At 27.7% G+C, this 12606-nt stretch overlaps 1 protein-coding gene across 1 annotated transcript; it reads left to right on the top strand.

Annotated features, from left to right (window-relative positions):
* Positions 1-3734: 3734 nt before the first annotated feature.
* LOC111035762 (protein BUD31 homolog) lies at positions 3735-6870 on the top strand. Its single transcript, XM_022317515.1, has 4 exons — positions 3735-3952; positions 5272-5394; positions 6358-6524; positions 6605-6870. The coding sequence occupies exons 1-4, from the start codon at positions 3859-3861 to the stop codon at positions 6653-6655; spliced, it is 435 nt and encodes a 144-aa protein (XP_022173207.1). The 5' UTR covers positions 3735-3858; the 3' UTR covers positions 6656-6870.
* Positions 6871-12606: the final 5736 nt, after the last annotated feature.

Raw genomic sequence — 12606 nt, 5'->3', positions numbered from 1 at the left:
TTGCAAATATGACAATTCTTTCATCAGCATTACATTTGCCATTTTCGTCAACGATTCCATTGTCATACAATAAAAAACGATGTCCATCAGAATTTATCGTCCAGGTGGCTATCAAAATGATTTAAAATACTAAAAATAATCTTAACTATCATATTATAATAACTACTTACGTGGTATTATACAGTCTTCTAAGCTTTTTGGATCGATTGGATTTCCTTTTGACCGGTGGTTACGTGTAAAGTTCTCTTGACTGTATCCTCAGATGGCATTTGAGCCTTTGCTGATTTATCCAATTTTGATACACCATTAGCAAATATTTCAACAAGATTTGTAGTTGTTGTGGCTGTATGTATTTATAAAAAAAATATTTTATGTTTACAATCTACATAATATTATTATTTGAACTTATAAACGCTCATGAATATTAGGCAAAATAATTTTAAATATGTAGAATATTGTTAACATTTCCAGAAAAATGTAAAAAAAAACTATTGACTAGCTTTTTTATTCTCAACTCAATATAATTTGCTCATTTTCGTGATTTTTCCGTATTTTGTCAAAATTTGAACTTTAAATACTTATAAATAAAAACTGTGACAAAGATCTTGAATATTTTTCAAATGTCATAGTAACAATTTAGTAGGATCCTTGTATTAAATTTTCAAGCTTTTTTACCCGACAAAAAAAGTTTTATCGACATTCATAGAAAAAAATACTAATGCAATTGGAAACACTACTAATGAGTTATGACATGTTATGACTATCCAATTAATTAACATACTAGGTATATATTATATATTATCTATATAATATAATATAATATAATATTTATATATGTACTTACATGATTTTTCTTTCATATTCATCAACGCTTTGGTTACCATAACTTCCTTGCGATTTGGTAAATGATTATGACGATGAATTTTTTCATATTCGGTTATTTGTTTATCCGTACTTAAAACTGCTGGATACTTTAATGAAGACTTTTTAGAACATCGCCATTTAATTGTTTTACTAGTTTCGTAGTATAATGTGTACATATGACCATCAAGACAAACTTTGTCATTTTTTTTGTTAGATTTAATTATTTCCATTGTTGCTGGTAAAATAATAGAACATTCGAGAACACAGCATAACAACGTACTAACATATTATTGCAAAAATACCAATATTATAATATTACTGTTGATATTTTATCAATTATCGAAAACCTGAAAACCTAAATACCTACCTATCTCATTATCTGTCTTTGAATCATTATAAGATAAGTTTGAAATATGATTTTGACATTTTTATTATAGTCGTATCATTTGTCAATTGTTGTCCTTTACGATGTGACGAGTCATATAGGAGGTATATAATATCAAATAATCACTTATTTAGTGACCAAGTGCCACGTTGTTTCTAATCATTTGTCGGGGAAAGCGGCACGAGCTTCGACGAGCGTCCGTAGTACCTACATATTACATATTAAGTCAAACTGGACCGCCACAATCATAATAAATCACATCCAAGCTTTTAACTAAATTGTATGTAAATAGGCAACTATTACATATTATTATACTTAAAGGAGGAACATTTTTTGCTTCTCTCCTTAAAATGGTTTGCTATACATAACATATTAAGTAATGGTTAAAAAAAATAATTAATAAATAATATAAAACCTTTTAATGGGGGAGAAGATAGGGAAAAGGAGGAAAGGGCTAAGCTACAAAAAAACCACGTATATATTTTACACTTCTCACTGATTAAGTAAAATATTGTAATTATCTTGAGTTATTAAAATTCTTTTTAAAAAAAAAAACAAAAATGTGCGTCGTTTGCTTTTTTTTCCTTTAGCTTTTTTTTCAAATGCTTTTTTTTCCGTTTGCTTTTTTTTCATTTGTTTTTTTTTCCGTTTGCTTTTTTTTTACTGCTTTTTTTTCCGTTGCTTTTTTTTCAATTGCCTTTTTTTCCTATTACCCTTTTTCGTATGTAAAAAAAATGTAAATTCGAAATCTATTGTGGAATGTCTAGCAAGTCCGTCACCTCAAGTGAAAATCGTTTAACATTCAAGTTAGCTACAAGGGTAAGCAATCCGACTTAGTCGGATCGCAGACAATGTCCTGTAGCTAATCAGGTAAGCAATCCACCTGGGGTGGATTGCAGACACCTCGTTCAGCGGCTAAAAGTGAAACTAAATTAAATTGGTAGTAAATACCTTCATTATACACCCTTAAATCATAATTTATAAAAAATTAAGATCGCAAGTAGGTAATTGTATTTGGCATGATAAACCAAAGATATTCTAATCATATACGGATAGACGGTAGTATATTAAGTATTTTTGTAATTATTTCATAATGTATGCACCACGGAGATTATGTTTACAGTAATCATGCAGATAACAATGAAATAATCATGGAACTTGGAAAAATTATGTAAAAAAAATGCAAAATATCTGGGCAGCCATGCTACAGCATAGGTCTACCGTGGTAGAAACGGCGGCAATTTGTCCGCCGCCAGGATTCGATCTCACCTTCCCAATGACTTTCACCTAAATCTACGGGACACCTACCCAGATGCTTGGAGATGGGAAAATTTGAGCATTTAAGCTGTTCATATACATCAGCGAATACTGCGATAAACATTGTTTAACCGATGAAACCCGTTGGATATGGCCATTATTTTTATTGCATATAGTTAACAAAATAGATGTAAATATCATGCTATTGAATGCAAATGCATAGCGATTCTGTTGTTGTAAAAAAACTAAAATATTTGTATTGCATTATTATGCATATGTATATATATATATATATGGTTCTGCATCAAATAAATAGTTCATTTATTTAATATATATACATAATATGTGTAACTATAAAATTAAGATATAGGTACCTACATTAATATATATTAGCAATATACAATTTAACATAACTCATTCAATTTAGAGTGTATTAATTATGAAATCCAATATTACATCACAACATTGAGCACTAACGGTCTGGTTAAGATATTGTCTTTTATTTATTATTTTGTGAATTTATTTAAATCTAACCACAGAATCGTGTTGAACCTGTTACATATTGTGTATATAATGGGCAGTTTGTGCGAAAACAAATAGCTCTGTACATCATTGACATAGTATTACATTATTCATAGTTTGATATTTAAAGCTTATTTATTGAATGTGTATTCACTATTCACGTATGTAGCTGTATAATTAATATCATATAGACGTACATAAATAAATTAGCAATATACAATAAATGTAGGGTTATTGTAGCGTAATAACCGAACGGGAAGGAAAACAGCACGCGCACGGATTTTATAAGGAACAAACCACCCTAATAGGGCACAGAAGGCGGCGAACAGGGGTCGAAAAGCAAAGGTTTTGAAGGAATCCCGTCGAAATCTATCGCGGTGACGAGGCGGAGGCTTGATTTCAAAACGATAACGCTGCGATAGTTTTTCGCGCTCCCATTGGCCGGGCCGCGAAAACCCGTAGAAGAAACGCAAAAGAGGCTTAAGGATTCTAGAAGAAAAAAAGCGAAACGTTACCATTTTATAGAAGAAAGAAGAAGATTAAGGTTTTTCCTCGGCGACTGGTTATAGTCCGAAAAATCAAAAAAGCCCTCTTTTTCCCATATGAGAATTTCCTTATCAATGTTGGGTCAATTGTTAACTTTAAACACGTTCTGGCAACACTGGATTTTAGACCGGGCCTTCCATTTCTTTATTATCTAATATCAATTGAAATATGTTGTTTAAAAACATTAAAACATCATTATTCTTATATTTTCCTTATTAGTTTTCCGTTGATAATATTAATAACTACATTCAAGAATTGATTTTGGACGCGAATACTGAATAATCATGCCGAAAGTTCGGAGGAGCAGGAAACCGCCTCCTGATGGGTGGGAACTTATAGAACCTACCCTGGAGGAATTGGAGCAAAAAATGAGAGAAGGTAGGTACGAAAGATTTTGGTTTCTTTAAGAATACTTGATTTTTAAGGTACTATTTCACCATCAATGTGTTCCATGTAAACCGATAAAAATACTGCAAACAACCATAACATTATAATCAGGTTATAAATTTAGTTTAATTTATCCATAACTAGATGTCTAATAATCTATCTATCCTACCAAAAAAAAAAAAAATGACGTTTTTCATAATTATTAAATGTAATGAATAAAGTGCGCAGAACACATTTTTAACCAGCTCGACAATAGTAAGTAGTCAATATATATCCCTATTTATAGTTTGGTTAAAACTAGGTAATATAAGGTATGCAAGGTAAAAATGATGTGCGTGTATATCATTTGATTAGAATATGATTGACTAAATTGAAATTTGGTATTAACATAGTTGCAAGAGAGGTTATGGGCATCTTATGGGTAATGTAAATAGCTGTGTCCGTGTGTGTTAATCCAATACGTGTGGTTAGGTTACCCAGGTTATAAAACCCAGACTTATCTTAAACTTCTCGAATTGAGAATAATTTTATTATTTTTCATTTAATCAACTATCGACATTTAACAATTATATTTTAATTTAATTTTAAAATCAATATTATTCAATAGTATTAAATTATTCATTTTTATGTGTACTTCTTTTAAATAAATATTTGTTCACCAGCCCACTGAATCCACAATAAGTTGTTAGGTGCAGCAAAAGCATCATTTGCTGCATCTGTCCATGCTTATAATAAGATTTAAATCTTTTTATTTTAAATTTATTTATATGTATATAATATAATTAATATGTGGTTGTAGTTATAATTATAGGTATGCTTAAACTTTGGTTGCAGGCACTGCATGAAATCAAACTATTTCCTTATTTTTAAAATTTTTTCAGTCCAAGACTAATTCCAAGTCAAAAAAATTAATTTTATACACTTATAATTGATTATGATTTATGACTATATTTATAATCTCTTACACACTATGAAATAAAAAAACTTTACACAAAATTATTTGTATTTTATTAATTGATAATTTATCCACAAAATTTTAAATATGCAACATTGTGATAAACACCAATTATTAGAAACAGATACCTAACAGAAAAAAAATTAAATAATACAATAATCTAAAATAATATTTTATTTTACATTTACATTGACATTTACATATTTAATATTATTGTTTTAATAACACTTACTTTTTTGCTTAAAGTTATTGCTGGTGTAGAGTAATAATTAATTACTTTAAGTATTTATTTGTTGTATGAATATTGTAACAGTTAGGCATGTTTCAATTAATATTAATATCATGTTATTTTTAGCTGAAACTGAATCTCATGAAGGCAAACGTAAAGTAGAAGCATTGTGGCCAATTTTCAAAATTCACAACCAAAAATCAAGATATATTTATGATTTGTTTCATAGACGTAAAGCTATTTCTAGAGGTTTGTTTGTATTACAATATTAGTTTTAAATACAACTATAATTATCATTTGGTAGGTAATATTTTAAATCCTAATTGCAAGAGGAAGAAATACATAGAAAATATAATAATATACTTTTAAAAGGTTAAAATTCATTATTTTCGTTTGGGGTTTTAGTATTACACTTACAAAATATGTACCTTTACTCAATTTTATTCATTTTTCAGAATAAAGTATTGCTTTTAGAATGGGTTTTAAATTAAATAACTTTGACATAGTTGTGTGCTATTGTTTATTAAATTGAGTTAAATTACAATTTTTTGTTTTGACTTGCTGCTGTTGTTTGATTATCATATCAAATTAATTAATTAAAATTACATTTTATTTAATTATTAAAAGTACAGTTGGCTTGCATTTATTATTAGTTATTACTGTATATCAGTGGTGTGCGGTCAAAGCAAGCTAGGTAAGCCGTAGGTATGCCCGGCCAACATTGAAGAAATAAAAAGTTTTAACATTTATGAAATTAAACGACAATGCGGCTTAAATATTAACATTACAACTATTTATTTATTCTTATTTGAGTATTTAATTTAAATAATGTATCAGATTTCTTCAAAACAATTTCTTTATAAAAGTGCTCATATTCTAGATTGCCAGGTCCGTATCGTTATTATAGGAATAACCTGTGACGGTAGAAGTGGATATCAAAGTTTTTATGTGTCAGTTGAAAGTGCTATACTTTGCCATTGCATATCGGATTATTTTCATTATTAATACACTTTTACTCCACTATTCATTAACAAATGACAACATTATTTTGGTTAGCATAACCTTATTTTTAAGGTGTACTAGAAGTTTTATTTTAGTGCTTATCCAACATAAAATATCATTGCTTGTCACCGCTATATATTTAATATCATTAGTATGAAATTGTTAAAGTATAGGTATAGTTTAAATTATTATTAACTTTTTTTGTCATAGAATTGTATGATTTCTGTCTGCAAGAAAAAATTGCTGATCAAAATTTAATAGCAAAATGGAAAAAACAAGGTTATGAAAACCTATGTTGCCTTCGTTGTATTCAAACTAGGGATACAAATTTTGGAACTAGTTGTATATGCAGAGTTCCGAAGTCTAAACTAGAAGAAGTAATTACTTAATAATTTAATATGATCAAATATTAGTTTTAAAATCAACATATTATTTACTTATATTTTATATTTTTCAGGGTCGAATTGTGGAATGTGTGCATTGTGGATGTAGAGGTTGTTCGGGATAAATAAACATTAAATACCAGTTAAATGATTATTGTATTATTTTTATTCTTAATACGTGTAATGAATTTATTTCTATATTAATGTGTGTGCGGTATAAGACTGAAATTAAAACAGCATACTAACTGAAAACTCAATAAGTTAGACATTTTTAATTTCTATGATAATGTAAAGTACGAATTGCATTCATTTTTAAGATAAACATTTTTAATAACAAATATTATTGACTTTTCTTCCTATTATTTCAATAAAAAATGTATATCATTTTTGCGAGTGGTGTGGTCTTCTGATAGAGATGTTGCAGACTTGAAGTATTAATAGTATTATTATATATAGATATGATAACAATTACGTATTGTAAAATCTTAAAATTCTAGTGCTTATATTCTGCAGATGTGCAGTGTACGTTGTACACCAAGATTAGTGAATTCATGTCAGATATCTGGCGCTACAGTCATGCTCCTTCTAATTGTATAATGTCTATGGTTTGATTTTACAGTTGGTAATAGGATAAGATAAAACAAGTATTTCTGAATGTATCTAAATTTATATATATACTTTAAAGAAAAGAAAAGAATTATATTCTGGTATATTTAATGCGTTAAATCAAAATATTTTGACTTTGATATAACCTTTTAAGATTCGGAGTGGATCAATGAATGTATTGATTTTACAATGAAGTATATATTTTTTTGTGTGTATACACAATAAATTATAGATCAAATTCTTCATCTTTAATTTTGAGTGTGAATATTGGTTTCTGATAACAAACTAGATCTAGTTGGTACTTATGAGTGATCAAAAAGAGATTTAAAAATAACAATACATTATGGTTAATAGTTACTATTCAGTATTCTTACCCGGCTCAAGTTGATTTAAGCCAGGAAATAAATTAATAAAAAGTATATTTTAGTTTCTATTAAAAAATATATCAAATACATTTTTAATTAATCAGTACTTTCTTAAGAGGACACCATAACCCTCATGTGCTGTCTCCGTCTTACAAACGTCTTACAATGCATCTTACACAGCAAATTTTACGTTCACAATACTACAATTTACTCAGTAATTTCTAAAAATTAATTGACCTAATATGAAATCTAAATGTAAGATTATTATATGGGGCATCTTGAAGGATTTATTGTTATTTTTATTAAGAAGCAAGTTTTAAACATTTTATTTTTACATTTTAACAATTAATGCTGGGAACGTATAGAACACGATGCGCACGCAGATGCTCCAAGGTAGCTTAGTCAGTGGGTAGTGATCAATAAGTGAAATAATTTTTGAGTTACAAAAATAATTTATACTAGTCAAATCTATAGTAATGATGTTGTATCGGCCAGAAAATTATTAGGAACCCTATTAAATACTATTATAAATGCATTAATTTAAAATTGAAAAAAAAACAAACGTTTTGATTGTATGATCAAGACTAAAAATATCCAATTAATGATTTACTTTAATTGACATATTATTAACCCTAATTACAACTTGTGAAAACGTGAACTAAAGAATTATCTCAGGTAATATATTAAATTTTTATCTGTGGATATACCTTATGGCTAATATATTATTATATTATTATAAACAAAGTGTACTTATAAGTACACCTTGCCATTATGGAACCGGTGATAATAATATAGATTATAATTAATATATTGTTTAAAAAAAAAATCATGTTTGTTATTCATTCAAAAAGCGTGTAAGGAGATGTCTCTCTGTTGTACAGTAGGTCACAAGTGCCAAGTGGGTCACTGAAATGAATGATGTTGAATTTGAATTCAATGATATAAAATCATTGTGTATGAAAAACTATTCTGCGCGTAGAAGGTCTGTCAGCCTATGATATTACTTAGTATATTTGATGATGCGTTACTATGATTAAAGTAATTCATTTCAATTTTAGGAAATAGTACTACAGTAGGTTAATTTCATTTTCGCTAAAAAAAATTTGTTTTGGTCATTATTATTCGAAACTGTCGAGAGTGTATTTTCGATTTTGTGAACTTTCTGGGTTGCAACATTTCACACACACAATATTATTATTACTTTTTTTTTTATTAAATATAGTTCTCTGTTTCGTGGCTTAATTATGGGGAGACAGTGAGACACCACTTATAAGAGGTACACTTGTTTTTAAACTTATAATATTCCTAGTGTAATATTAAGTAATAATAACATAACTATGTAACAAGAATAGAATTTATTATGTGCTTAAAATGTAAAATTTCATGATGATTTTCTTGTTGTAAATATTTTTGCTTTTAAAGGTTTAAAATACTGAGATTCAAGTGATTCAACACTACCTCTCCCAAACATTAGGTTTAAATACTGAACACTACAGGACCGTATAAGCACATGGGTCTAGGGCCTACGGTAATATTAATCCGGGCCTGTCTACACAGTAGATTTTATTCATGTTTGCCAAAAAAATACATTTGAAAAGTCATTGTGTGTATAAAATGTAATAATATACTTTAAAAGTTTCAAGTACCCACGAATAATATTTTAATTTACAACAAATGACAAAAATCATTATTCTTGGTTATTTAATATATGTAATTTCGTTCACATTTGAACAAAACAGAGCTTGTATATATTTTTAGAATTTTTGGTTACTTAATAACTTATTTTCGAGGAATGTTTGTCTTAAATTTTGAACCCTTAGCCATAAAAGTTGAACATTAAATAGGTAGGTACATTTTTATTTACAAAATCATTTAATTTTCAATTTGAGAAATTTTGTCAACATTTGAAATTTAAATGCTTATATAAACATCGTGCCTATATATTTTTAATATTTTTCAACCGATATTGTAAATATACATCAGGAGCCTTGCATAAAATTTTCAATCTTTTGGACCCGACAAATAAAACGTTATTGACAATTATAGACAAAAAAATTTAAAATGCCCGTAAACAGCTCAAAACGAATCAAAATACTTTGTGCAAATTGTATCAAGTATATGAATTGATAATATACACAAATGGTGCAAATTTCAAGTATCTACAGATATTTGTTTTAATTACAACTAAATAAGATAATCGCTGCACGAGGAATTGAGTAAATCTAATGTTGTAACTTGTAAACATTTTAACTCCAAACGCTCATAAAAATTTAATTTGACTTTTTTTGTTGATAAATTTAGACGAACTTAAAGGTAAAGAATCCTGTGTTAAATTTTTAAAATCTTCGATGTAATAAGAAATTTTTTTTTATACATTTCTAACTCAAAATAATTTTGTCAACATTCTAAATTCAAACGTTCATAAAAAATTATTGTGGATTTCCTTCAAAAATTTTTTTGAATTTCCACTAATTACAATTTACGAGGAACCTTGTATTACATTTCCAAGTTTTTTTACTTCGCGAAAAAATTTTTTCCGACATTAGTTAAAAAAAAAAACAAACATTTATCGAAAATGTCATATGGTTATAAATACAGCTGTGAATTTAATGCACTTAAGATCCTTAAAAAATGTCGAAAAATGCAATAAAATATGCACTTAAATTGAAAAAATTTAATATGAAATGCCAACAAATTCCTACAAATTCACAGCCCTAGTTATAAATAATTCAACACGGGTTGGAATATTTTTTAAATGTATACGGTGTATAGGTGTAGAAAATTCGGATATAAACATTCAGTAAAAATATCATATATCTACGATATTTTATTTTTTAGAGTTACACAAAAACCAAAATCGATTTTGTCGGAAACCGGATCTGTGAAAATTCCCATTTTTCCTTAATTTTTTGTTTTTCTGCCACTTTTAAAAACTATTGGAAATTTTTACTTCTGACCACAGAAAGCACTAACTAGATTCACTTTTTCTTATCAGAAAACTAGAGAAGGTGCTGTTTTAAGAAAGTCGAAAACTGCCCCAAAAGGTGATGACGGGTACAAAAGAAAAAAATAAATTAAAAAAGAAAAGAACACACTTTGTAAAATCAATACCTACTGTCATCGCTCCGCTCAGAATGTAAAATAAAAATAACTTGGTTGAAGATATTTTATAATGATTAAGTAAAACTTTTTTTAAACTTTTTTTAGACCTTTTTCTTCATGAATAATGCGGGGGCTTTGCTCTTTTACAGTTTTACCATTTTGTCAATTGATTAAAAATTGAACATTATAAAAATAAGTTTTTCACCTCATCAATACATCTATATTGCCTACACAATGCGCCGTATAACATAATATACAAACAAAAGTTCAAGGAACGGATACACTGGATACAGAAACTGGTTGTTGTTAATTTTGATCGACGCTCAACGCGGGGTACTATGTATTTTTGTTATGATTCTAAGTCGATCTCGGTTTACTTAAGTTTTTATGTAATATGTTCTAAAATGTTAAATTTATCAACAATTTGAAAAATGTATTGTTTAATGCGAATTGTAATAAGATCCGTTTAAGCGATTAGTGTAAGTATTGAGTGATTAATCATCACAGATATTATTTCAATCCATTACGCTTCCAATAATGACCGAAGGTTCTTTTTATTAAATCTCTAATCATTAAAATCAGCTACATCAATATTGTGTTTGAATTTATGAATTTCTTAATACAATGATATTAAAAAATCACCTTCATGTTGTATGCTTCTAAGAATGTTATCTACTAGATAATTGTATTGTAGAAGCCTCTCTTTCTAATAAGACTGGGATTTAATCTAAGATATCTCTGTCATCTCTCGTAGTCTCGTGTCGACCAATCGTTATATCGTCCAGTTTTGATGACAAACATTCCCTCATGGTATTATTTGTTGCATAGTGGTCACGCGTTATATAATGACCAACACTGCAGTCCTAGACAAGCCAAATGCTTGTCCAAGGTCTATTCAAACAAAACAATGTAATTTTCACTTTTAATTTTATAATTTTCTCTTTGTTATCATGTTATTTAACAACTGTTGTCATTTACCACTGTGCTGTAAATTAAAAATTTAAAACCTTTTAAAATTTAATAAAATTAGTAAAGGTCTTCTACGTTTTTAATTTTAATAGTTTAAAGAGTACCTACCTACTTTCTGCAAAAGTTCTCAGACACTACAGCGGTAGTTGTGGCTGTAAAATGTAGCCACACACAATATTTATGAGAGTGAAAATACAAAATAAAAGTGTGTTATTGGTTTTTATATTCTAAAGAAAACCTATTATAGTTTAGTAGTTTTAAAAGTATACAAATGAAAAAAATGAAGAATCTTGGAAAAGTGTCCACAACATAGCCCAAGCAAAATGTTATAAACTAGGTACAATTTGCAAACAAGTTAAACGAGATGTGAAAATGTTAAACCTTACTAGCCCTAAGTTTAAATAATAGTTTTTATATTTAACTAAATACCTACCTACTAATTCCGAGAACCAAATTTAAATTTGATTAAACATCGCTAAATATTTATTTTACTTGATTCTATAAAAAGTGAGACTTAAAAAATTGTTATTATAATTTATAACTATTTAAAAATATTCAAAAATTCATAGACACACAGGCACGATTTTTTGTTATTTATTCAGAATTTGATAAAACCGTGAAAATTTTTAGTTAAACATGTACTTAAAAAAGGTTAATTGTTATAACTAAGGATTGAAAATTGAATAGGTACAAGGTTTCTCGTAAGAAGTCTATACTATCACCAAGAAAACAAATATTTAAATTTTAAACAAAGATGAACAAAATTTTTTTCAAAATATTTAGATTTATTTTATACCATTCTACGGTAGGTATGTCAGCTTTGACTCAAATGTTAATAACAACTATAAATATACGTACTACTAAAACAACTAAAATATATGAATAACATAATAAATATAATGCAATCAGAAGAAACAGATCAAAAAACTAATTCAACCTACTGTATTAAAATAAAAGTAAAATAAATTGTTCTAAAAGAATTATAAATACAGTGAGTTCCGCTTAATGTGATCACTGGTTTATAGAATCAACCG

The sequence above is a fragment of the Myzus persicae genome, unplaced genomic scaffold, assembly GCF_001856785.1.
Source record: "Myzus persicae strain clone G006 unplaced genomic scaffold, MPER_G0061.0, whole genome shotgun sequence".
Taxonomy (NCBI): domain Eukaryota; kingdom Metazoa; phylum Arthropoda; class Insecta; order Hemiptera; family Aphididae; genus Myzus; species Myzus persicae.
Note: the sequence above shows the minus strand (reverse complement) of the source record. Positions and strands in the feature narration are given on the sequence as shown.